This window comes from Jaculus jaculus, chromosome 10, assembly GCF_020740685.1.
Source record: "Jaculus jaculus isolate mJacJac1 chromosome 10, mJacJac1.mat.Y.cur, whole genome shotgun sequence".
Classification (NCBI taxonomy): Eukaryota; Metazoa; Chordata; class Mammalia; order Rodentia; family Dipodidae; genus Jaculus; species Jaculus jaculus.
In genome coordinates, this window is record NC_059111.1 from 112,207,868 (window position 1) to 112,233,859 (window position 25,992).

Consider the following 25,992-nt stretch of genomic DNA (forward strand, 5'->3'; position numbering starts at 1 on the left):
CATGTCATCTAGTGGATCTTTCAGTCTGTCAGGACTTTGAATTGAACTCACTCGCTAACATCCATTTTGCCACTCTTCCCAACACCATTACCCGTGGAAGGGAATTGACTGCGTCTTCTGTTACAGTGTCTAGTATTGTTGAGTAGCAGCTTTCAAAATTTAGTGTGTGTATATGTGTGTGATTGTGTGTGTGTGTGTGTGTGTGTGTGTGTGTGTGTGCACAAGAGGTCTGAGGACAAGCTCCGAGTGTCTTCCCTCTCCTTCCTTCTCCTCTTTGAGACAGGCTCTTCCCTTGTTGATTTGGTTGTTGCCTGCGTGCCAGTCTAGCTGGCCATGGGCTTCTAGGCCCTCTGTGCTCCCCATCCCACTGCCAGAGGCACTGGGTGTGATGTTGTGTCCCACTTGATGTACGTGCTGAGAATTGAACTTGGAACTTGGGCCGGCAGGCAAGCACCTTTAGCCACAGGGCCCTTCCCCTCTTTAAACACTTCTCAAGTGATTTTTGATGGTCGGATGCTTTGAAATGTACCATTGTATATTATTTTCATTTTTCTCTCCATCTCTCTAAAGTGAGGATTTCTGCCTTTAAGGCTAGACTGTGTTTATATAGTAGCATAACGTCAGAGACTGCCTTTCGTTGTACAGACCGCTGGACTCAAGTCCTGGCTATCCTTACACTGTGACTCTGGCCTCCCTGTAAAGCTTGCTGCTCTCAGTGTGCTGCGGAGTGCGCAGGATACGTCCCAGCAGCACTTAGGTCAGGTGTGCAGGTGAATGAGTGTCGTCAGTGAAACATCAGGCACTTTGTAATTACAGTTCACATTACAGCACAGTGACAGGAATGCTGACATGATGTCGAGATGGGGCGGGGGTGCATATCTGCACTTCTGACACTTAGGAGGCTAAAAAGCAGGAGTGGTAAGCTAACCCGGGTCACATAAGGTGAGACCATGTTTCAGCAGCAAAAACCCCACTTTGTGTTGACACGGAGAGCTTTTATTTATGTATCTTTAAAAAATATTTTTATTTATTTATTTATTTGAGAGTGAGACAAAGGCAGGGGGGAGAGAGAAAGAATGGGAGTGCCAGGGCATCCAGCCACTGCAAACGAACTCCAGACATAGAACCTCCTTGCTTATGTGGGTCCTGGGGAATCGAACCTGGGTCCATTGGCTTTGTGTAGGTTGTAAAAGATGGGCCTGTGTTTCATAAGGAACTAAATCTCAAGTATTCCCTCCCCACTTCGAGCAGGGTGTCACTGTAGCCCCAGGTTGACCTGGAATTCATTCTGTAGCCCCATGCTGGCCTTGAACTCACGGCAATTCTCCTACTTCAGTTTCCTGAATGTTTGAATTAAAGGCATGCATAACTACTCCCAGATTCAACTTTATTTTATATGATGATTGAATTACCAACTAATTTCTCAAAATGTTGCATAGAACAGGCATGTGTTAAATAAGGAAAGGTTCTGGTAGGGATGCAATAAAAGCTACCAGCTTCAGAATTTAAGTAATCATGCTTTTAATTTCAGTAGCCCCACTACGTATACTGTTTGTGAAACAGTTTTGTAGGAATAATCCTTGCTAATGAGAAATTTTCCCAAAACTTTCTAGGGGAACTCAAACTACCCACCCTTGGGTTAGAATAAATTTTATTTGAGAGTGAAATTAGATGACTTCTTTTTTTTATTTTTATTTTTTTAAGTTTTTAATTAATTTATTTATTTGAGAGTAACAGACAGAGAGAGAAAGAGGCCGATAGATAGATAGAGAATGGGCACGCCAGGGCCTCCAGCCACTGCAAACAAACTCCAGTGCATGCGCCCCCTAGTACATCTGGCTAACATGGGTCCTGGGGAATCGAGCCTTGAACCAGTCCTTAGGGTCCTTAGGCTTGACAGGCAAGTGCTTAACCACTAAGCCATTTCTCCAGCCCTATTTTTATTTTTTTATTAAATTAGTTTTGTATTCAGCTAATATAGTCAGTTTGGTACCATTATTAGGCTCATCTGTGACCTACCCCCTCCCCTTGGCCCCTCCTTGTTGAGGTATATGGGTCATGCATTGTGGAGTTAGCCCACAGTTATGGGTAGGATAAATGTCTCTGCGTATCATGACCCAACATGTGGCTCTGACATTCTTTCCACCCCCTCTTCCATAAAATTTCCCCGAGCCATGTTGGGTTCATTTTTGGTCTGCTTCAGTGATGAGGTGTTGGGGGCCTCTGGGTCTCTTTCTGTGTTGATCTCCTTCCCCCTTATGCTGGTATCTGGTTCTTCAGGAAAGCAGCACCCTTGCTTGTTTCGCCAATATTTCTTAGTTTCAGCTGGGGCCCTTTTTGAGGTATGATGGGGTGGCTCTCTCCTTAGGATTTATCTGGAAATTTATCTGGAAAAGAGAAGCAGATTCTCCAACAGAGAGTAATTAGCACCAGGACAAATGAGATAACCCTTGCTTTTTTCAATAGAGAATTTAATAGGCGTAGGCCCTCTTGTAGCCCATGATTGATGGTAGCTTGATAATGGAGAGTGGGCGTATGTTTGGATATGGTTCTGACCTGTTTCCCAGCTCCAGCTATGGGTCCGGTACCACTGAGGGGATCAGTCAGCCAAATCAAGAGCAGTTGGTTCCCCACCATGGCTGTGTGCCACTATTGCTCTTGTGTGGGCATCACACCAGGTTATTGGCTGCTAAGTAGGTTAGACCATGAGTTGCTTGGATAGATATGGGTCATTTCCCCCAGTTGCCCATGTAGCACCCTCTGGCACTAGACGCGCTGGCTGTCTGGGGATGGACTCAAATTAGATGAGTTCTTAACTTATACCGCGTGTCTGCCAGACAGGCGCTGTCTATACGGGCTAGGGTACAGGTTGTTAAAATCCTGTGTTTATTTGCCATTTATGCACATATTCATTTGTCTGTAAGTTCACTTTTTGAGCACCCTACACTAGCGAAAAATCTGGCAATGTTTGTCAACATACAGCTGCATACACACACACACACACACACACACACACACACACACATCCCTGAACGTATGTGGCTGAAACCTGGTTCAGTATATTGCTTTATAGCTTGTGGGCTGGGGAGAAGCCTCAGTGGTTGAAGGGACTTGCTTGATTTACAGCCTGCTTATGTAGTTCATCTGGGTACCAGAGTGGAAGTTGTATATTCACACACACATCAACATTTGTAAGATTGATTGAAAACTTGATTTGAACAATATTTATGTGTGATATACTACTCATGTCATACCACATTATAAAGATATTTCTAATTTTTGAAAAAAAATCATTACATAGTACATGTATTTATAAATATCATCTGAATATAGCCCTTTAAATGAAAGCCTGTTATGAACCTGAGGGTATGCTTTGGTGCGCATGCAGCTGTTGTTAGAGGCTAGGGAGCAGCCTATGACCAAGGTTCTCCACCACTAAGCCAAATCCCAGAATGTACAGCCATGGTCTTGAAGTTTATTATAATCACAGCTAGTGCTACTTAATACCAGCACTGAGGATTGGTTGACTATAATAGACACAAGGTTATTATGAGGCAGAGAAGAATGTACTGCCAGTAGTGACAAATGATGGCTCTGCAGACTAACTCTGTTGGTCTTCTGGATCAGAGCTATGCAGTGGCAGTCCAGGATTGAGTACAGCATTACCAAGGTGCCCATCTTCTAGATCAGAGCTATGCAATGGCAGTCCAGGATTGAGTACAGCATTGCCAAGGTGCCCATCTTCTGGATCAGAACTGGGCATTGTCAGTTCAGGAGCATGTACAGCATTGCCAAGGTGCCCCATCTTCTGGATCAGAACTGGGCATTGGCAGTTCAGGACCATATGTGCCATGTAAAAGTGGCTGTGGTGGTTTGAATGTATGTCCCCTAATAGACTGAATTTTCTTTCTTTTTTTTTTTTTAAGGTAGGGTCTTATGGTAGCCCAGGCTGACCTGGAATTCGCTGTGCAATCTCAGGGTGGCCTTGAACTCATGGTGATTCTCCTACCTCTGCTTCCCAAGTGCAAGGATTAAAGGTGTGCTCCACCACATCTGGCTCTCTATTTTTCTTTTTTGACATGGTCTCTCACTTGAACCCAAAGCTCACTTGATTGGCTTGGAATAGCTGGTCATCAAGCCTTGGAGATCCTCCAGCTTTCACCTCCTCAGCACTGGGGTCACAGGTGCTGACTGCCATGGCCAGCATTTTGTGTGGGTGCTTGGGGCCTGAAGTTAGACCCTCATGCTTGTACATCAAGCATTTTATCCACCGAGCTTTCTCCCCAACCTCCTTCTGACTTTTGTATCTTTTTATGCTCAACCTCTTTCTCAGTAATTTGATAATTGGTTTAGCGTTTAAAGTGTTGTCCATTCAAAGTAGGCATGAGGAAGTGGGGATGCAGCTCAGTGGTAGAGCGCTTGCCAGCAGGAACGAGGCCCTGGGTTTACTCTCCAGGACTGCAAAACAAGCCACCGGTCTAAGTAAGCATGAGAATACAGTCTCTTCTGTTCTAGCTACTTTTTCACTGAGTTTTTGCAGGAATCTAATATTTTAGTCTATCTGTAGCAAATTTTGTAAGATGTTTAAAAAGAGTTAATCTACCTAGGCCAAGATAGGAGGATCCTTGTGAGTTTGAGGCCAGCCTGAGAGTACAAAGTGAATTCCAGGTCAGTCTGGGCTAGAGTGAGACCCTGCCTTGGAAAAACAAAACAAAACAAAAAGAGTAAATTTAAATTACTTTTTCAACTGTATTGCTATTCAGTTATCCTAGAACAAGTTACACAATGGTACCACTTTACCTATTTTTTCTTAGTATTAAATTCTTATCCATAATTAAATATATCTTGGAGGCCCTTTTGACTTAAGATTAGAGCGTTAGGAATATTTACTAGCCCTATTTTTATCTTCTGTTTGGATTGTGGTCTGTTCCTTGCTGGCTGTTTTTCCAGATTTGATCCCATCTACCTTCTCTTTCTCAGGGGTTTTCAGGGCTGCCAGGTTTGTGCAGCATAATGAGGACATGCAGTTCCCACCAGTGCTGCTTACTGTGTGTGGGCCCTGCTCTCAGGACTGCAAGCAATGCAGACCCATTGGTTATATATGCATATAGTGTGTGTGTGTGTGTGTGTGTGTGCGTGTGTCTGTCTGTCTGACTGTCTCCCTGTCTCCTTTCTCTTACCTGAAGCTCTTTGGGGCCTTATTCTGGGTCAGGGCAATAATGTAGTCTGTCACCTTTGGCTTTCTCTGTCTTTGTTTCTGGTGCTGGAAACAGTCATGCGCTTCCTTTTTTCCTAGAAGGCTGGCCCTGTCTTTCTTGTAGCCTTTTCTCTTTCTTTGCCTTTCTTGGCTATTTTGACCTCTCATGACCCCACAATTGTGTTTAAGGAAGAACTTTTCCAATTTGTTTGAAAACTGCTCCGATTCCAGGGTATCTTCATCTCCAAGTCCTTCCTGAACATCTCCACAGTTTAGACTTTACTTTTCTGTTGCATTTGTCCTGAGCACCTTCAAGAGGCTGATGGTTTTGGCAAACTCTCTTGTATATTTTGTGGCTACTGTCAGTTTTTCATTAGTATTTGCTTTTCACTTTTTAAATATTTTTTATTTATTTGAGAGAGGAAAAAAAGAGGCAGCAGGAGGGGAAGGGGAAGAGAATGGGCACACCAGGGTCTCTAGCCACTGGAAAACAAACTCCAGACACATGTGCGACCTTGTATATCTGGCTTACATGGGTACTAGGAAATTGAACCTGGGTCCTTAGGCTTTGCAGCAAAATGCCTTAACCACCAAACCATCTGTCCATTCCTGATTTTTATTTTTTTAAATTGTTTTTTATGAGAGACAGTGAGAGTGAGAGAGAGAGAGAGAGAGAGAGAGTGGGCATGCCAAGGTCACTGTAATTGAACTCCAGACACATGTGCCACCTTATGCACGTGTGTGACCTTGTGCATATCACATTGTGCATCTGGCTTTGTGGGATCTGGGGAATCAAACATGGCTCCTTAGGCTTCACTGGCAAGTGCCTTAACCTCTAAGCCATCTCTCCAGCTCTTAAATTTTTTTTTTCTTTTGGTTTTTTGAGGTAGAGTTTCATTCTAGCCCAGGCTGAAAATATTTCTGTTTGTGTGTGTATATGTCAGGGCCTCTCAGTGCTGCACATGAACTCCAGATGCATGCTTCATTTTTTGTATTTGTCTGGCTTTATGTGGGTACTAGGGCATTGAGCCCAGGCCCGCAGGGTTTGCAAGTGAGTACCTTTCATCACTGAGCCATATCCCCAGCCCAGTGTTTTATTCTCAAACTAACATTCCTCCTGTGTCGGCCCCACAAGTGCTGGAATTACAGGCTGAACCAGCACAGTTGACAATACTTTAATTTTAATCTAGCAGAAAGCCAGCTGAGCCTAAGTTGTATTTTATATCATTCAAAGCACCTGTCAACATTTTTACTTGTGTCGTTATACATTTGTGATTAGTGTATTCATACACTGCTTGTCTTCCTTACTTTAGTAATTTATTTGTATACATAAATTTTCTGGCATGAGAAAAAAGTGTTCAAGACTTGGAGATGGGCAGGGAGAGTTAACTGAGTGTAATACGCATGGGTTTGTGTGGTGGAGACAGTTGATGTCTGCTCTGTGTCATGGATAACCCTGAACGTTTCCTTAGTGTGTCCCTTAGAGTTCTGATATTCTGTCCTCCTGTCATCTGGCTTTGTTAAAGGTAAACTCGGATGGCTGTGCAAATAAAGGTGTGAGGGACAGAAGGACTCAGTGGGGAACTCAGTGGGAGGGACATCAGCAAACTCTCCAATGGGTATAGAGGACACACAGGCCCTGGTGGGGTGAGAGTTAGGCTAGCGTTGTAGGATCCACAGTATGCAAGGTGTCTGACCAGATAAGCAGATCCCGCCTGCCGGGCTCACCATTCAGACATGGAGAACAATAGATAACCTGAGATCCAACCTTACCCAGCCAGATGGTGGACTTTAAGGAAGCCCATAACAAATGCTGGTGAGGGTGTGGGGTAAAGGGATCCCTTATATGCTCCTGGTGGGAATGTAGATTAGTCCAGCCACTGTGGAAGTCAGTATGGGGTTTCCTCAAAAAACTACAAATAGATCTACCAAACGTTCATCTGATCCAACCATGTCATTCCTGGTATATACCCGAAGTAATCTAATTTAGTGTGATGGGTAATCTCAATTGTCAGCTTGGCTGGTTTAGAATTACATGGAAACATCTGGTGTGTCTTCTGAGGGTATTTTCAGGAAGGTGTGACTAAAGAAGGAAGAGTCACAGTGAATGTGGGAGACACCATCCCATGGGTTGGACTCCCGGGCTGAACAGAGGAGAACGTGTGCTGAGCGCCAGCATTCCGCTCTCTGCTTCCCGACTATGGACAGAATGTGACCAACTGCTTTACCCTGCTGACAGCTTGCCTTCTCCACCATAGTAGGTTCTATCTCCTTGAGCTGAAAGTCAGAATAAGCCCTTTTACCCTTGAGTTGCTTCTTGCCAGGGATTTGGCCACAACAATGAGAAAAGTCACTAATACAGGAAGCATACCACAGAGATGCCCACCTACCCATGCTCACTGCAACCCTATTCATAGTGGTCTATTTCTGCAATAGCCTCCTTGTCCCCTCAGCAGATGACCTGCGTGCATAGTGGAGTGTTGCTTAGCTGTAAAGAGGAATGAGGTCATGCTGTTTGCAGAATTGTCTCATTAATTGAAATAGGGCAGACTCAGACATATATCACATGATTTCTGTCATGTATGTAAAGCATTTATATGCACATAAATGAAAGAAGTGAGAGTATTGGGGAACAGGAAAGGGCCTGGGAAAGCGTCGGGGAGAAAAGGGAGGGTATGGTCCAAGGACGTGGCCCTTTCGGGTGGCGGTGTGCTGGGAACGCCTCGGCAGGTAGGAGGACAAGGAGTAAGTAGGGCCAGAGCTCGCGAGTGGGAGACAGAGCGGGATACACGGGGGGGGGGGCGGAGATCGGGGTACGGGGGGGCTCGGAGATCTCGGGAGCTTTTATCACTTCAGCAGCTTTTGAGATGTTTTGTGACAAAAGCTCCTCAGTGTTCTGTCGATCAAAGTGCCCTGGGTCCTGAGCCGTCATCCAGATCTGAGGGGCCACTTTTAGAAGTAAAGCCATGCCACAGTGTAGGGCTTTGACTTTTTATAAAGTTATTTTAATTTATTTATTTGCAAGGAGAGAGAAAAAGAGACAGAGAGAGAGAGAGAGAGAGAGAGAGAATGAGAATGAATGTGAGGATGAGAGAATGGGCATGCCACCTTGTGCATCTTCCTGGCTTTACATAGGTACTGGGGGATTGAATCTGGTCAGGTAGGCTTTGCAAGCAAGTGTCTTTGACTGCTGAGCCATCTTTCCAGCTCTGAGCTTTGACTTAAAAAATATACTGTTTCAATGATGAAACTGATGGGCTCTGATAGGGCCTGACTGTTGCCGATAGTTACCAGGCTTTATTCTCCTTGTTTAGGGAAAGAGCAGGCGTGGAGAGGGCAGTAAAGGTGAGTTTCCATGCACTGCCTCAGCTGTTCTCCCAAGACTGTGCATCTGTAAGCGGAACTAGAAAGGAATGCTTAACTGCACCTCTCTGTGTGTTATGTTCAAAACAGCTTCCTAGGGCTAGAGAGATGCTTAGCAGTTAAGGCACTTGCCTGCAAAGCCTAAGGGCCTGGGCTCTAATCCCCAGTACCCATGTAAAGCCAAATGGACAAGGTGGTGGGCGCATATGTCTAGAGTTTGTTTGCAGAGGCTACAGGCTGTGGCATGCCCATTCTCCCTGTCTCTTGCTCTCTCTCTCTCTCAAATAAGTAAATTGGAGCACCAGAATGAGGTGAAAACTCGTTCCGAGGCTCTGCTGCAGAACAATGTGACTCTAATGATCACTACTGAGTCTTGAAGATGATTTGAATGATCTTGTAATTTTTTTGCCATAATTTAAAGATGAAATAAAATTTAAATTTTGAGCTATGAAACTCCTTAAAAGGAGGGAAAGAAAGCACAGTCAGTAAAACAATATTCATGGCTGGAAAGCCAATAGGAGCAGAGGGACTTTGCTTCACTTAATGATACCATGTATACGGGTACCGTGCAGTCTTGACGCCATGCTAAACAAACTGTAGTGTCACGAAGGAACCCTTTCTTCTTAATGCAAACACAGACTTGGTGTTTATTTTATGTTTTGTGAATGTAGAGGTTTCCTTAGCCTTTCCTAATGGATGTTATTATGGAAAACAGCATATAAAGTGGTGTTTACATCCTTTATGGGGATGAGAGGGGGCAAGGCAATGTAGCAACATTGGCATAGAGCTTTTGTAAGTATAATGACAGTTTCACTTCATTGATGTCTAGTAATTCAGTGTGTTATTGACCAGCATAACAATACCAAGAAGCAATGATAACGTTTCTGTGTTTTAGATTAGCAGCTTAGTACTTACTTAAATCTAAAATAAATCCATGCATCTACATGTGTTCAGTCTTTCCTGGCCTATTTCATCTAACAAAGTAGGACTTTTATGACTTTGTAATTTCAGGTATAATTTTAGTATAAATACTTACAAGCTTACTTTTCTTAAAAACCAATATCATGTGGGGCTGGGAAGATTGCTCAGTGGTTAAAGGAAGCTTGCTTGCAAAGCTTGTTGGCCAGGGTTCATTTCCCCAGGACCCATGTAAAGCTGGAGGCGAATGGTGCATGCTGAGACACATGCATGATACATATACACACATAAGTAAAAACATGTTTTACTGGCAGAAAAAGCACATACTTGAATGGTGTTTTTTTTAAAAAAATATTTTATTTGACAGAGAAAGGGAGAAAGAGAATGGGTGCTTCAGGGCCTTCAGTCACTGCAAATGAACCTCAGACACCTGAGCCCCTTGTGCATCTGGCTAACGTGGGTCCTGGGGAATCGAACCTGGGACCTTTGACTTTATAGGCAAATGCCTTAATTGCTAAGCCATCCTTTCAGCCCTCAATGGTGTTTTAAACTAATACATAGGTTTTAATAAGAAGGAGGGAGTTTTGTTAAAGTAACTTAGAGTTTTAAGTTCTATTTTTGGGGGCGTTGAGAATAAAACCATTGTGAAGTTTGTGTGACATAATAATGTGTGACACAGTCCAAGCCTCCTCCCTTTTGTGAAGAAACTACACCTGTTGGCTATGATTGCCAGCTCTTTTCTTTTTTTTTTCCAAGGTAGGGTCTCACTCTAGCTCAGGCTGACCTGGAATTCACTATGTAGTTTCAGGGTAGCCTCGAACTCACTGCAATCCTCCTACCTCTGCCTCCCCAGTGCTAGGATTAAAGGCATGCACTACCATGCCTGGCCCTTTTTTTTTTTATTTCAAGGTAGGGTCTCACTCTAGCTCAGGCTGACCTGGAATTGACCTGGTCTCAGGGTGGCCTTGAACTAACAGTGATCCTCCTACCTCTGCCTCCCATGTGCAGGGATTAAAGGTGTGCGCCACCATGCCCGGCCTATGATTGCCTGTTCTGACAGTCCTGAGATCTTGTACTCAAGAGACTACTTAAGATGAATATTGGAGACCTTTCTGTTGATGGGGTTTTGCAGTGGGTTTTTCAGGCACTGTAGAATTTTTATTTTTATTTTTATTTATTCATTCAAGAGATAAGGAGAGGGAGAGAGAGAAGCAAAGAGAGAGAAGAGGGTGGGAGAGAACGAGTGTGCCCAGGCCTTTGGCTGCTGTAAAGGAACTCCAGATGCATGTGCCATCTTGTGCATCTGGCTTACATAGGTCCTGGGGAATAGAACCTGGGTTTCTTGGCTTTGCAGGCAAGTCCCTTAACTGCTAAGCCATCCTCCAGCTGCCCTGTGGAATTTTCATGATCTCAAGGAAGCTGGCGACAAGAGTTTGTAGGTTTTGATTCCAGTTGCTGTTGAATTAACCAATAAAGTCTTTGATTTAAAAATTTTACTTATTTATTTGAGACGGAGAAGGGGAGAGAGAATGAATGAGAATGGGCATGCGGGGGCCTCAAGCCGCTGCCCACTCTGGAAGCACGTGTCCCTTTGTGCATCCAGCTTTCCCTGGGCCCTGGGGAACTGAATGGGTCCTCGGGCCCTGCCGACAAGTGCCGGAACTGCTAAGCCATCGCTCCAGCTCAAGATCTTTGATGTTTTATGGTCCCGTCTCACTCCCCAAAGTCCTTGGGCAGTATGTGTGGGCAAGCACGTGTGGGTACAGATGTGTATCCCCTGTGCACTGTGTGGAGGCCGGAGGAGGATCCACTTGTCCTGTGTTGCTCTTCTCCCGCTTCCCTTGAGCTAGGGTCTCTCAGTGAACCGGCACCCACTGTGCTTTGGCTGGACTGGCTGCCAGCAGCCCTCCTGCCTCTGCCTCCCTCAGTGCTAGGGTCGCAGGTGTTAGGCGCTGTGCCTGACTTTCTATATGGAGCTAGGCAGGCCCCCATATTTGAGCAGCAAGTGTGCTTACCCTCTGAGCTGACTCCTCAGCCCATCAGTTTATCTCAAAGCCATGAATATGGCATTTAATTGAGTTCAGGTTGAGCTGATTTTTTTTTTTCTCATTTAATCCTGCAAAGAAAGTAAAGAAAACTCTGCCAGCCCAGCTCCCAGTAGGTCCAACTAGATGGCAGTCACGTTGTCCTTGGTCAGCTGCCATTTGTCTTTGCTAGTGCAGGCATTAATCATCTCGGGAATTTTTTTATTTGTTTTTCTTTTTTTTCCTCAATTTTTGTTAACATTTTCCATGATTATAAAAAATATCTCATGGTAATACCTTCCCTCCCCCCGCCACTTTCTCCTTCCACTCTCCATCATATTACCTCCCTATCAATCATTGTACTTACATATATACAATACCAACCTATTAAGTACCCTCCTCCCTTCCTTTCTTTTCCCTTTATATCTCCTTTTTAATTTATTGGCCTCTGCTACTGAGTTTTTTCCTTCTCACACAGAAGCCCAATCATCTGTAGCTAGGATCCACATATGAGGGAGAACATACGACGCTTGGATTTCTGGGCCTGTGTTACCTCAATTTGTTTTTCAATGTAGGGTGTCACCCTAGCTCAGGCTGGCCTGGAATTCACAATGTACTGTCAGGCTGACCTCGAGCTTATAGGATCCTCCTACCTCCCAAGGGCTAGGGTTAAGGGCATGTACCACCATGCCCGGATAAATTGATTGTTTTATTAAAGAAAATAAAAAAATAACCATGAGCCCTTTATGTGTTTTGGTTATGGAAGTTAGTTTTTGTTTCTAAGTATTCCTGGCTTGACTGTGTACTCACATGGTTCTGTTTTAGACATTTCTTTGTGATGGTACCTGAAGGTTCTGTAATTGATAAAAAACAACCCCATGCATCCTCTTAGATAGGCATAGAAGCTTTTCTCATGGGTGGAGACATGGACAAGGGACCAGGAGGGCTGGGAGAGGGCTGTATTAATAGTAGGCACAGAGGGACACGGCGTCTGACCAGGCCAGGGCTCAGAGCATGTGTTGGGATGTAGTTGATAGGAAAGGATGTGTCCAGAGTGTTGTCATAAACTATGGAGTAGAAGCTTATGCCATTTACAGAGGCCCTGTCACTGAAGGCTGCGGACAGAGGGAAGGAAGGACGAGTCTGGTTGACGGTGAAGTTCAAGGGTGTACAGATCTCGCTCCCAGCTGGCAGATCTGGTCTAAAGTAGCAACAGCAGAGCTCTGGCTAATGAGGAGGTCCAGCAGGCTAGGGGGAGAGTGGAGGGAGCGGCTGTCTCCAGGTTCAGCCAAGCTGCCACTTTGGGGTCGGGGCCTGGAAGCTTGTGATTTCTTGATGCTTGCTGGCACATTAGAGATGTGGAAAGATGACTGTGTGAGATTGAGCCATATGGAAATCCCACCCAAGCTATTTTCTTTAACAAGATTGATGAAATAAAAGTTAGAGACAGAAACTGAGATGCAGGGGGAAACGGAGTCACAGGCCACTCAGCAAGGTCTTCCTTAGGTGGAGAGGGAGCCACCTGGTAAGAGAGAAGAGGCTCAGCTCATGGGTCAGTGAGGAAAGCATTCAACCAACCAGGTAGCCAGAGGCCAGTGGAGATGGTCACAGCACGCCGCAGGCCCGCTCGGACATCTCTCACGCTTCCACACGCTTAGCAGGGCGAGCACCGAGGCTGCTGGGAGGGAGGGCTGTGGCGTGGTGGAGTCAGGGCCAGGGAGTATTAGGCAGCCCTGCTAGCTTATGGGCCGTCTCCTCAGCCTGGCGAGAAAAGCATCTTGAGGGCTGGAGAGATGGTTTAGCGGTTAAGCGCTTGCCTGTGAAGCCTAAGGACCCCGGTTCGAGGCTCGATTCCCCAGGACCCACGTTAGCCAGATGCACAAGGGGGCACACGCGTCTGGAGTTCGTTTGCAGAGGCTGGAAGCCCTGGCGCGCCCATCCTCTCTCTCTCCCTCTATCTGTCTTTCTCTCTGTGTCTGTCGCTCTCAAATAAATAAATTAAAAAAAAAAAAAAAAGAAAAGCATCTTGAGAGGTTGGAGGGCACAAGGGTGTAGAGGTAATAAACATCAGGACATGGGCCAAGGACTCAGGTTGTCAACTGAGGGCAGTTGGCAGGTTTGAAGGATTGGGGACTAGTGTGTGTGTGGGCGGTTCTTCCCAGCATGGAGCTTAAGCTCACTGGAACTGGGGTTCTGAGCTCGTGAGCACCACAGGCAAACAAAGACTATGGCAAGTCCTGTCTTGGAGCCCGGGGCTCACATCGTCAAGAAAGATGGTCTCTGGGTGGTAGGCAACAAAGGTGGGGAGAGAACGATGAGATATTATTAAGGACGGTTTAAATTTGATTTAGAAACAGCCCTATGAGGTAAGGGCATTCTAACATTCTATTTTACACAGGTGGAAACAGATAAAGTGAGGGTTAGTAATTTGCTCACATTTGTATGGTTAGCTCATAAGCTAAACTTGGCCATTTTCTTTTTTTGTTTATTTTTATTTATTTATTTGAGAGCAGTGGACAGACAGAGAAAAAGTCAGAGAGAGAGAAAGAGAGGGGAAGAGGGGGGGAGGAGGGGGGGAGAATGGGTGTGCCAGGGCCTCTAGCCACCACAAACAAACTCCAGATGCATGTGCCCTTTTTGCATCTGGATTACATGGGTCCTGGGGAATTGAGCCTTGAACTGGGGTCCTTAGGCTTCATAGACAAGCACTTACTTGCTAAGCCATCTCTCCAGCCCAGCTTTCTTCAAATTGAATTTTTCTTGTGACTTTCATTGAAATGATTTTTTTGAATATTTTTGAGCTAGAGAGAAAGAGAGAATGAGAATTGGCATGCCAGGATCTCCTGCCACTGCAGATGAACTCCAGATGCATGTACCACTTTGTGTATCTGGCTTTATGTGGGAACTGGGGAATCACACGCAGGCTGTCAGGCCATAAGGCTTTATAAGCCAGTTTCTTTAACTGCTAAACCATCTCTTTAGCCCAAAATTAATTTAAAAGAGAAACAATTTTGGAGGCAGAGTAGGATCACCACGAGTTTGAGACTACCCTGAGAGACTACATAGTGAATCCCAGGTCAGCTGGGGCTAGAGTGAGACCCTACCTCACAAAAACAAACAAACAAACAAACAAACAAACACCCCATAGTTTTCATGTTGCTTAAGTCATATAGATACAGCATAAAAATTTTGAAAAAACTGAAGACATAAAGTATAAAAGAAAAATAATCTCCCACAATTTTAACCCTAGAGGTAAAACTGCCAACATCAATGACACAGATTTTTTATTTTCTTCTTTTTTAAGTTATTTATTTGCAAGGAGAGAGAGAGAGAGAGAGAGAGAGAGGGAGGGAGGGAGGGAGGGAGGGAGGGAGGGAGGGAGGGAGGGAGGATATAAATAGGTATACCAGAGCCTCTAGCAACTCCCAATGAACTCCAGATACATGCATCACTTTGTGGGTACTAAGGAATCGAACCTAGGTCTTTAGGCTCTGCAAGTAAGTGCCTTAACTGCTAGGCCATCTTTCCAGCCCTAAATGTACTACTTAAAAAGGAGGTTGTACTGTGCATATGGTAATCTTATTTAGTATTCCCATGATTTAAGATGTAGCATCTTGCTCTATGGAAATGTAATTCAGTCAGTCTTACAGTTTGTTTCTCTGTATGTACACACACGTTTGTCTTTGTTAAGATCTGAAGTATTGTTCTTGAAGCTCTTCATAATTTATCATTTTGAAATAAAGGTAACATGGGAAGTTTGCAGGCGATCATTTTGGAGGAGAGTGCCTGCCTAGGGCGTGTGAGGCCTTTGTTTCAATTCTAAGCACCCAAAGTGGAAATTTTTTTTCTCTTGAGCCAGAATCTTGGTATGTAACAATATAACTAAAGTTGTCCTTGAACTCATGAAAATCCTCTTGCTTTAACCTCCTAAGTGCTGGGATGACAGGCTTGTGCTACTGAGCTCTGGCTAGTGTTTTATGACTGCTTAGTGTGTCAAGATTTGGGCCTGGTTCCTTGTGGCTCACTTGTCTGACCTGAGCGGACATACCTTAGCAGTATTTTAAGCCTGTCAAGGGTGGCCAGACGGTGACCCCACTGAAGGATGGGTGGGAAAAGCTCTTTCGCTTCTGCTGCCATTGTGTGTGGCTGGCGGTACCTGTCTGTGGTTTGGGCATCTGTTCTCCCCATGCCAGACATGAAAGACTGTGGTGCTGGGATCTCCGCGTACCCGTCCTGCTGCTCAGGTCCGTCTTTGTAACATTCGCACCTGTTCTCAGTGTGACTGGAGGAGTGTAGGACTCGCTGACAAACACAGGCACGCCTAGAAGACTGAGGTGCCAGGGTCTCAGTGCACCGTCCCTGCCTTCAGATCCGTCTTTGTAACGTTCTAATCTGTCCTTAGTGTGAATGGAAGTGTAGGGCTGACTGACACACACAGGCACACTTACAAGCTTGTTGTTACGGGTGATGCATAAGATAGAAATATGTTTTCTTCTTTCTGAAGCAAAGTCTCACTTTAGTCCAAGCTGATCTGGAGCTCAGTTTGTAGTCCAGGCTGGCCTTGAACTCAGCCATCTTCCTATCTCAGTTGCTGTAGTGCTGGGATTAAAGGCGTGTGCCACCATGCCAGGCTAGTATTGTAAATATTTAAACTTATATTCAACTTATTTTTTTATTTTAATATTTTATCTATCTATCTATCTATCTATCTATCTATTTATTTAGAGAGAGGGAGGCTTGGGGAGGTAGGAGAGGGCATGCTAGATGTTCTGCAAATGTACTCCAGGTGCATGCTCCACTTTGTGCCTCTGGCTTTACATGGGAAGTGGGGAATTGAACCCCGGGTCATTACACTTTTTTAAGCAAGTGCCTTAACTGCTGAGCCATTTATCCTTCCTTCTTTCCTTCCTTCCTTCCTTCTTTCTTTCCTTTCCTTTCCTTTCCTTTCCTTTCCTTTCCTTTCCTTTCCTTTCCTTTCCTTTCCTTTCCTTCCCTTCCCCTTCCCCTTCCCCTTCCCCTTCCCCTTCCCCTTCCCCTTCCCCTTCCCCTTCCCCTTCCCCTTCCCCTTCCCCTTCCCCTTCCCCTTCCCCTTCCCCTTCCCCTTCCCCTTCCCCTTCCCCTTCCCCTTCCCCTTCCCCTTCCCCTGTCCTGTCCTGTCCTGTCCTGTCCTTTCCTATCCTTTCCTATCCTTTTTTTGGTTTTTCGAGGTAGGGTCTGACTATAACCCAGGGTGACCTGGAATTCACTATGTAGTCTCTGGGTGGCCTCGAACTCATGGCAATCCTCCTCTACCTCTGCCTCCGGAGTGCTGGGATTAAAGGCGTGCACCACCACGCCTGGCTGCTGAGCTATTTCTGCAGCCCCTAAACTTTTTAATTTTTTTTTTCAAAGTAGAGTTTTGCTTAAGCCCAGGCTGACCTAGAATTCACTATGTAGTATCAAGGTGGCCTCGAACTCACAGTGATTCTCATACCTTTGCTTCTTGAGTGCTGGAATTAAAGATGTGCACCACCATGCCCAGCCCCTAAATTTAATTTCAAAAGGAATTATTTGGTAACTTTTCAGGTGTACAAGGAACTGTTTTAACTTTGCTTCATAGCTTTTAAGTATAAAAGTATGATAAGTTTTATGGTCCCAAGGTCAGAATTTATTTTACATGTAGAATGTGCATATTGTTTCATTCTTACATTCCAGCCTAGTGAACAAATGAAAATCCCGTTTAATATAAACAAACGAATTACATGTACTATCCTTAGAATTTAAAATGCTGGATTCCAGGGAGCAGTTCTTCAGCTTCCCACTAGAGGGCTCCAGAGGCTGAGAGGCACCGTGGCATCCCTCTGACAGTTCCCTGAAGTCAGGTGGTAGGCGTGCTCTCCCCATTTCAGAGTCCTGGGTAGGCCACATAGACCAGTATTCCTTGATGAGAATCACAGAGAGAAATCCACGAGTCTCCATCTTTGTGAAAAGTGTTAGGAAAGCAGTTAGTTGTTAGAGTGATTCTATAAAATGTATGAAGAATATTTTTGTAGTGTATTCTGACTTAATAGTATTTTGTATGATTTTGGAAAATCTGTCTAACTATGATAAACTAATGTTTTAGTACTTTGTCTAATATCATTTGACATGTAGCAAATACTTACAATGTAAAGTTAGTATTAATGTAGTTTTCGTCCCTTCCCAAAGGATTATTTTATGCTTTCAGATAGAAGCCTAGTTGTTCATGAGGTAAGATACTGAAATCACGTTTTGTTGCATTTTCAGGGAATCCGGGCCCGAGTGTTAGAAACTCTGGTCATGCTTCTGCTCCTTGCACTGCTGATCCTCGGTATCGTGTGGGTGGCCTCAGCCCTGATCGGCAACGACGCCGCCAGCATGGAGTCTTTATACGGTACCCTTCACTTGCTGAATGGCTCCTGGCTTGGGACACAATGACGAATGGCTTTAAAGACAGTTTCGTAATTCTTTGAGTAGCTAGTCCTCAGTATTAATTTACAGAATCAACAAGTCCTCAGATATATTTAATAGAAGAAATGAGTGTTCATTTGTTTTGATCTATGGAAAGAGTGAACAGTTTCACTTTTTAAAAAATAATAATTGGTTTCTGTTCTTAAAATTCCATGGAGCTCTTTTTTTCTTCCATATTTGTCTAAAGGTGGTCTCTAATTTTAGAGTCTTATTCTATAATTTGGAGATTAGTTAAATACACTCAAATAAAACAATTCGTGTTTACCACACGTTTAGATAGGGTTTATTAATGTCGAGTAAAGGCTGACTACGCAGATGTGCAGCATTTTGAGTTTTTCAGATGCGTTTGTTATTTTCCGTAGACCTCTGGGAGTTCTACCTCCCCTACCTGTACTCCTGCATCTCCCTGCTGGGCTGCTTGCTGCTTCTCTGTAAGTGTTCTGGTGACTTGACAATGACAGGCACGGAGCTGTTCTGCATCCAGGGCAGCCGGGGACTTTCCCGACGAGGTCCTTTAATGATGGGACGGGACGCTTTTTTTTTTTTTTAGTTGACCCTAGCATTTTTACTGTTCAAGATAGATTTTGATAAGCAGAACCTTGAAATAAAATTGGACATTTTTGTTCTCTCAAGAAAGCTTTCTTGGGCTGGGAAAGTAGCCTGCTCAGTGGTTAAAGGAACTTGCTTGCAAAGCCTGCCAGCCTGGGTTCAATTCCCCAAAGCCCACAAAAAGCCAGATGTGCAAGGTGGCACATATTCTGGAGTTCACAGTGGCAAGAGACCCATGTGCATCCATTCTATCCCCCCCCAAATAATAAATGTAATTTTTTTTTTTTTTAAAAAGCCTTCTCCAGGGCTGGAGAGATGACTTAGCAATTAAGGCATTTGCCTGCAAGACCAAAGGATCCTGGTTCGATTCTCCAAGACCCACGTAAGCCACATGCACAAGGGGGTACACACATCTGGAGTTTGTTTGCAGTGGCTGAAGGCCCTGGCATGCCTATTCTCTCTCTCTCTCTCTCTCTCTCTCTCTCTCTCTCTCTGTCTCTGTCTCTCACTTGCTCTCTCAAAATGGATTTAAAAAAAAAAGCCTTCTCCACTGGGTTGGAAAGTGACATGCATACTCATGTTCACATATACACACAAGACCCACAATACATTCATATATATATTCTGTTTTTTTTTTTAAATATTTGAGAGAGAGAATGAATGGGCATGCCAAGGCCCCCAGACACTACGAACGAGCTCCAGACACATGCGCCCACCTTCTGCATCTGGGTTACATGGGTCCCGGGGAATTAAACCGAGGTCCTTTGGCTTTGCGGGCAAGCACCTTAACCACTAAGCCATCTCTGCAGCCCCCAAATATTTATTTATTTGAGAGAGAGAGAGGCAGAGAGAGAAATAGACATGCCAGGGCCTCTAGCCACTGCAGCCTCCAGACACATGCACCGCTTGTGCATCTGGCTATGTGGGTCCTGGTTATTGAACCTGGGTTCTTTGGCTTTGTAGGCAAGTGCTGTAACTGCTAAGCCCTCTCCCCAGCCCTCCTTACTCTTGACTATTACAAAAGCCCTTTCGGTCTTCATGACCACTGGTGCGGTGCTGCTCAGCCTCTGCACTGCCTCATCACGGCTCCCTTACCAGTGGGTCGAAGCAGCCTCGGACAAGGCAGTGGGAGCCCAAACAGGAGAGAGGACTAACGCGATGCCCTTAGCTGCTTTGCTCTTCTGTGCTCTAGAGCTTGTCTCTCGGCACTGAAGGGCTGCTCTCTCTCTCGGTGATCTCACTTCTGCAGTGTGCACCCCAGTCGGCCTCTCCCGGATGTTCACAGTGATGGGTCAGTTGCTGGTGAAGCCAACAGTAAGTATTTCATTTTATTTAGTTTATTATGGACATGTATTTACATTTGAACAACTTGTAGATTGTGACCTGAGAGTTACAAAATAAGGAAAATACTTTTGTAGTTGATCACACAAATTTTTATTTTTATTATTTATTTTTTTGTTTTGTTTTTTGAGGTAGGGTCTCACTGTGGTCCAAGTTGACCTGGAATTAACTACGTAGTTTCAGGGTGGCCTTGAACTCACGGCAGTCCTCCTACCTCTGTCACCCCAAGTGCTGGGATTAAAGGCATGTGCCACCATGCCTGACACAAATTTTTATTAAAAAAATTTTTTTTTGTCTTTTGGATTCAAATTTGTTTTTGCATTTAAAGTATTAACTATAGACACATAAAAGTGTATATAGCAAAATTTAAGAAACTCTGTGGGTATTTACAGATATTTTAGATGTTCATTGCCTTGTGCCAAACAGTAATTGTATCAAAATTGACCACAGAATTCCATGTATAGCACCAATTCTAGTTTGTGGAAGGATGAGGCAGGAGGATTATGCATTTGAGGCCAACCTGGCACACACCTGCAAGTGAAATAAAGCAAATCAACCCCAAACAAAAACAAAAGAACCCAAAACAACAACAAAGAGACAAAAATAAGATCCAAAAATAATCCTGTTTATGCTTTGGTTTATATAGATTTCTGAACATCTGCATATTATACTTGATTCATTGAAGCATGCTTAGCATTTCATCTCAGGAATGCTACATTTGTTTAAAGTAATTTTTCAATTGCTGGTAATTCTAATGATCTATTCCTAGATTTCTTTGGTTTTTATTTCGCAGGGTTTTAAAATTATTTATTTTTGGGGGGGGGCAGAGAATGGGTATGCTAGGGCCTTCAGCTGCTGCAAATGCATTTGTGACATTGCACGCTTGCATCACTGTGCATCTGGCTTTGTGGAACCTGGAGATTAAACATGAGTTCTTAGGTTTTGCAGGCAAGTGCCTTAACCGCTAAGCCATCCTTCCAGCCCCAGATTTTTAATAAGATGCAAAAATTCCTCAACCACACCTAGGAAATTTTCTACTTAAGTGATTTAAAAAAATATTTATTTCAGAGAGAGAGAGAGAGAAAGAGGCAGATAGGTAGATCGAGCAAGAGAGTGAATAGGCATGCTAGGGCCTCTAGCTACTGCAAATGAACTCCAGACAAATGTGCTGCTTTGTGCATCTGGCTTACCTGGGTCCTGGGGAATAGAACCTGGGTCCTTTGGCTTTATTTGCAGGCAAGTGCCTTAACCACTAAGCCATCTCTCCAGCCCCACTTAAGTGGTTTTTGTGGCTGTTCGTTGCCTATACACTGGAGTCTGCCGCCCGCATGCAGCAGGGCTCTCACAGCTGTCTTGGGATGCCTCTCCTCCTGTCCCTACACGGATTCCTTGCTGTACCCCGCAGCATGTGCTGCCCCCCCCAGGCCTGCCTCTGTCCGCCAGTGCCCCTCACTTGCTTCACAGCCTCCCGAGCCCAGATCAGCCAGCACTGTGGTCCCTGAAAGTCTCCATGCAGAGCTGTCTGCACGACCTTCTCCACATTTCCCTAGTGTCTCTGGCTTGTGTCTGAAAGGGCTGTAGCTCTGTTCTGTCCTGCCTGTCATAGTGGAGGGGCAGGGCATTAAGGGAGAACTCTGCACAAATATTACTGTAGATGACCTTAGTAAGTGCCTGTCTGATTTTCAAAGTTGCAGGCTTTAACTAACTTCCCTTAAAAGAATTCTTGAGTCACTACATTCACGTAGTTTCTCCCTACTTCTGTGGTTTTCATTTGCACGTCCATGGCAAGTACCCAGCTCCCCCTTCTTGTCTAGAGTTCCGCCAGTGCTTCCCTCTGCTCCGGGCCCTGGCTGCCCCGCGTGTCACCTCCAGACTCAGGGAGAAGCCGTGCAGCCCCAAGTGCTGCTCACTGCCCCCCCCCCCCCCCGCTCGCTCGCGCAGTGCCTCAGCGCTGCGTCTGTCCCCCTCAAGTGACCACTCCTCAGCACCCCCGAAGCCTTGGCTGCCCTGCGCCCAGGCTGCTGTAAGCCCTGTATGACACGGGTCTTTCCATGCTGGTGACAGGCCCATGGCGTGGTGTGCTTGATCTCATTTTATGGCTGAATTGACCTCAGTTTGGGGAGACTGAGTAGCTGGTCACACAGCTGCAGGACAGGTTTGTCCCCAGAACCCAGGCCCCAGACGGCTGTTCTAGTCTAGCTCCAAGAGCTCCGGAGCAGCAGGGCCACTTTGTTCCTGTGAGCACCTTGCACCTCTGTCTGCAGATGGCTCCAGGGTCCTGGTGACTCACGCTTTGAGTCAGGTCAGCACTGTGACACCAGGAATGCTGCCGAAGGCGCTTTTCTCTTCAGCTGGAAGAACTGTCTTCCTCTGCTCTGTGATAGCATTTCATTTAAGCCTCAGTTTTATAGTGGTCCCGTAGTTACTTTCTGAGCTCAGCTTCTGTCTCCTGCCCCCATTCGAAGTCAATCCTGGTCCCCGTGTGTGCCGCGTCTAAGCTCCCGCTCCTCCACGTAGGAAAGAAGCGGTGTTTCCTCGCGAAGCCTTCGTTCCTTGGAGTAGGAGGCGCAGGTGCTGGGCTGTTTTACAGAGCTGTGGAAACTGGGGAAGCTGCTCAGAGGCAGGTGACCCACAGACCAGGCCCTTCTTTTCTTGCCACTCCCTTACTGTGTCTGCAGTAATTCTCAGTAACTTTAATGATAAAAAGGTAATTATCCAGGACCTTAAAGATAAAAACCCTGTCATTATTGTTAGACCTCAAGACGAGTAAACACAGTCAGATCTAAATGAGACCATGACAGGAAGGAAAACCCACAGACCCCTTGCCCCTTACCAAGTAACCCGTCTCCTGTCATGGCCCACACTTCTGTTGTCCCTTCCAGCTCACACAGCACTTGCCTTAATTATGCCCCCATTTGTTGTCCAGCTGGCCCTGGTGGGGGGGGGTCACTGTCCCCCTCATTCAGGACTGCACATTTTCTAGCATGTGTTGCTTCTCAGTCTACTTGGACTCCCCTGGAGAGCTCTCCCATTGCCCTTCCTCCCCTCCCTTGTCCTTCCAGGATGGTTATTCTGCGATGTTGTTTATTATTTCTTAGTTACTGTCCTCTCTACCCAAGTGCGGGCTTCCCATGTGCTGGCATATGTGGACAGTGACTAGTTCCGTGTGACGCCCCAGGACGTAGGTGTTAGTGGAAGGGTCAGAAGGGACTGGCTGGCTTCACACGAGCCTGTACAGGGACCGCGTGGTGCAAGCACACCTCAGGCTGCGGGTGCAGGATGCAGCGCGCCCGCCGTGCCTTACTCCCAGATGCTCAGTTGCACTTGGCTGGAATCAGCATTCTGGGTTCAAATACTAAGAAAGCAAGCTTCAGCTCTTCCTCTTTCACATTCTCTGCACAGTTGGGAAGACAGGGCATTTCCAGAGGAGGGCAGCCGTCTTGCCAAAGCTAGAACTGAATGCAGTTTAGGTTTGATCAGCTTTCTTGAAGACAGTGCAGACGTCATCTCAGACAGTTGGTGGCTGATTAGTGAGTCCCCTACTGTTGGGTAGCGTGGTGTTGAGTGATTTGTATGTCAACACAGGGTTCTGTTTATGAGATGACTTTTATTGTAGCAGTGTCCAGTATGCATGGAGTGAGTGTACTATGCCAAGATGACATAAACAGGATGTTCTCATGCCCTTGGCATGGTTTGTAGATGCTGGGTAAAAATGAATGGGAGAACAACATATAGATGATTTGTTCCTTTCAGCTCTAGAATAATGCCTGGCTTAAAGATAAAGATGGATTTGTCATATCCAGTTCTCTGGCTGTTTAAAATTCACACATTTACTTGCCCTTGAGGAAGCCAAGTTCTTTAGTTTAATTCATTAAACCTTAAACAATTGTAGGTTAAATATATGTAGATTTTTCTATGGTCAAATTTTAGGTGTTTGGTTAGTCTAAAATATAATAAAAAGAAAGTATGGAAAATACAGTTAAGTTATCAATAAAATAATGTGAGCATTTTTTAAATTTGGGTTCATAGTTATTGAGTAAATGCAGTACAGTGTACATGGCTTAACATATGACAGACTGAAGAGCCTAAACACTCTCAGAAGCACACATTTTATAATGTTACATTGAGTAGTTTTTCTTTAAATTTAGATTCTTGAAGACCTGGATGAACAAATTTATGTAATCACCCTGGAAGAAGAAGCCCTCCAGAGACGGCTGAATGGTATGTGTGCAGCGCATCTTGAGACCAGGGTAAAGACGATCTGACTTAGCACAGACGTGCTTGAAGGGCCAGTGACACACACCCCGCAGAGACCTGAGCGCAAGGGGCTCCAGACACAGGGGTTTGTGCGGAGATGGAGGGAGATGGCCAGGCCCATGTGGACAGTGCCTGTGAACACGGTGACCACTGGGGGCCAGCAGACCTCTACCACAGTTCCTTGGGTGCCTACGGTGCAGAGAGGTCCAGGTTTGTATGCTGCCTTTGTGGCCCTACTGCTGAGACCTGTGAGGTAAAGAGCGGTGGCTCCGGAGCATAGGGTGCCACATGGGGCCTCCACGTTTCACTTAAGAATGCTGTTGTTTCACGGAGGATTGTGGGCCGTGTAGGCACCTCACATCTGGAAGATTAACTGTAAACTACTGATGATGGCCTCCAGTGAAACTCCAGTTAAAGAAAGGATAATGCTACAATTTAGACATACTTTCTAACTTTATGTATTCTTTTATATAGGTTTTTTGTTTGTTTGTTTGTTTTTTTTTGAGGTAGGGTTTCACTGTAACCCAGGCAGACCTGGAATTCACTATGCAGTCTCAGGATGGCCTCAAACTCATGATGGCAATCCTCCTACTTCTGCCACCCGAGTGCTGGGATTCAAGGTGTGTGCCACCATGCCTGGCTTTCTTACATAGTTTTTGCAAAAAGTGTTGAAGCCTAACCTTCCCACTCAGATAAGATTATTGATAATTATATTTATGAATCATAATTCAAGAGTAGGTATAGAAGGGAAAGTTGCTTTAAATATGAACTATTGAGATACAGAAAGAAATGTATATACTTCGGTGACTTACAAGAAGATCATTTAAATCTTTAATTCAAAATTGTCCTTACTTACAACTTTGTCAGTAGATTAAAAAATGAGTTTGTATCTGGCCTAGAGAATTCTATTGGTAATGTTATGCATTTGGATACAGGTAGACATTTAAACGGAAACTACACACATCTTTTGTTTTCTTAGTTTTATCAAGCCTACTTGAGCATTTAAACACTTGATTTCAGAATTACAAATTTCAGTCAGCAATGTAGGTTTATAAAATATTTATTGATTCATTCATTTGAGAGTGACAGAGAGAGAAGGGGGGGAGAGAGAATGGGCATGCCAGGGCTTCTAGCCATTGCAAACAAACTCCAGATGCATGTGCCCCCTTGTGCATCTGGCTAACGTGGGTTCTGGGGAACTGAGCCTCAAACCGGCGTCCTTAGGCTTCACAGGCAAGCGCTTAACCACTAAGCCATCTCTCCAGCCCTAAAAAATTTTAAAGTAGTAAATATTGCAATCAAGTTGTGTTGTTTAGATAATCATGCCTCTGTGTAATATCATGCCTGAGTTGTGGAGAGATGGCAGGTGACCTTCTGTAGTGTGGGACTGATCCAGGCTGAGGTGCATTTACAGATCAGGAATTATAGAGTGTACCGGGAATTAAGAAAATTGAGTGAAGTGTAATCAAGACCAAACCAAGCCAAAAATGAAGCCTGTTATCACTGTCCCACGTCACAGAAGGAAACAGCTCCTCAGAGCCTCCCTCAGTGGGTTCAAGGAGGGGGAAGGACATTGCTTGCTAGAAGGCCAAACATACGGAAGCCAAGGGAAGGCTGCGAGACCGAGCACTGCACAGAGCATAGAAATAGTGCTGAAGAGAGCGCGGGCTGTGTGGCTCAGCACCGACAGCTGCTCTCGGAGGCCTGGGGTTTAGGCCCCTGTGTCTGTGTGTCTGTGTGTCTGTCTGTGTGGGTGGGCTTCGCACCACTGCAGCTGCTCTGCTTGGAGAGTTGTCTCTAACATGGCTGTGGGGGACTCTGTACTGAAGTGTCGGGGTAATTATCATGACGCTGCTGTTGGCTGGGTAGCCATTG

At 45.1% G+C, this 25,992-nt stretch overlaps 1 protein-coding gene across 3 annotated transcripts in view; it reads left to right on the forward strand.

Annotated features, from left to right (window-relative positions):
• Positions 1-25,992, forward strand: part of Lmbr1 (limb development membrane protein 1) — a 141,271-nt gene that overhangs the window by 66,531 nt on the left and 48,748 nt on the right. For all 3 annotated transcript variants that reach the window (XM_045160611.1, XM_045160612.1, XM_045160613.1), the window contains 4 exons: positions 17,767-17,893; positions 18,333-18,401; positions 19,769-19,833; positions 24,009-24,081. In XM_045160611.1, the coding sequence (XP_045016546.1) occupies positions 17,767-17,893; positions 18,333-18,401; positions 19,769-19,833; positions 24,009-24,081 (334 nt within the window). The remainder of the gene's footprint in view (positions 1-17,766; positions 17,894-18,332; positions 18,402-19,768; positions 19,834-24,008; positions 24,082-25,992) is intronic.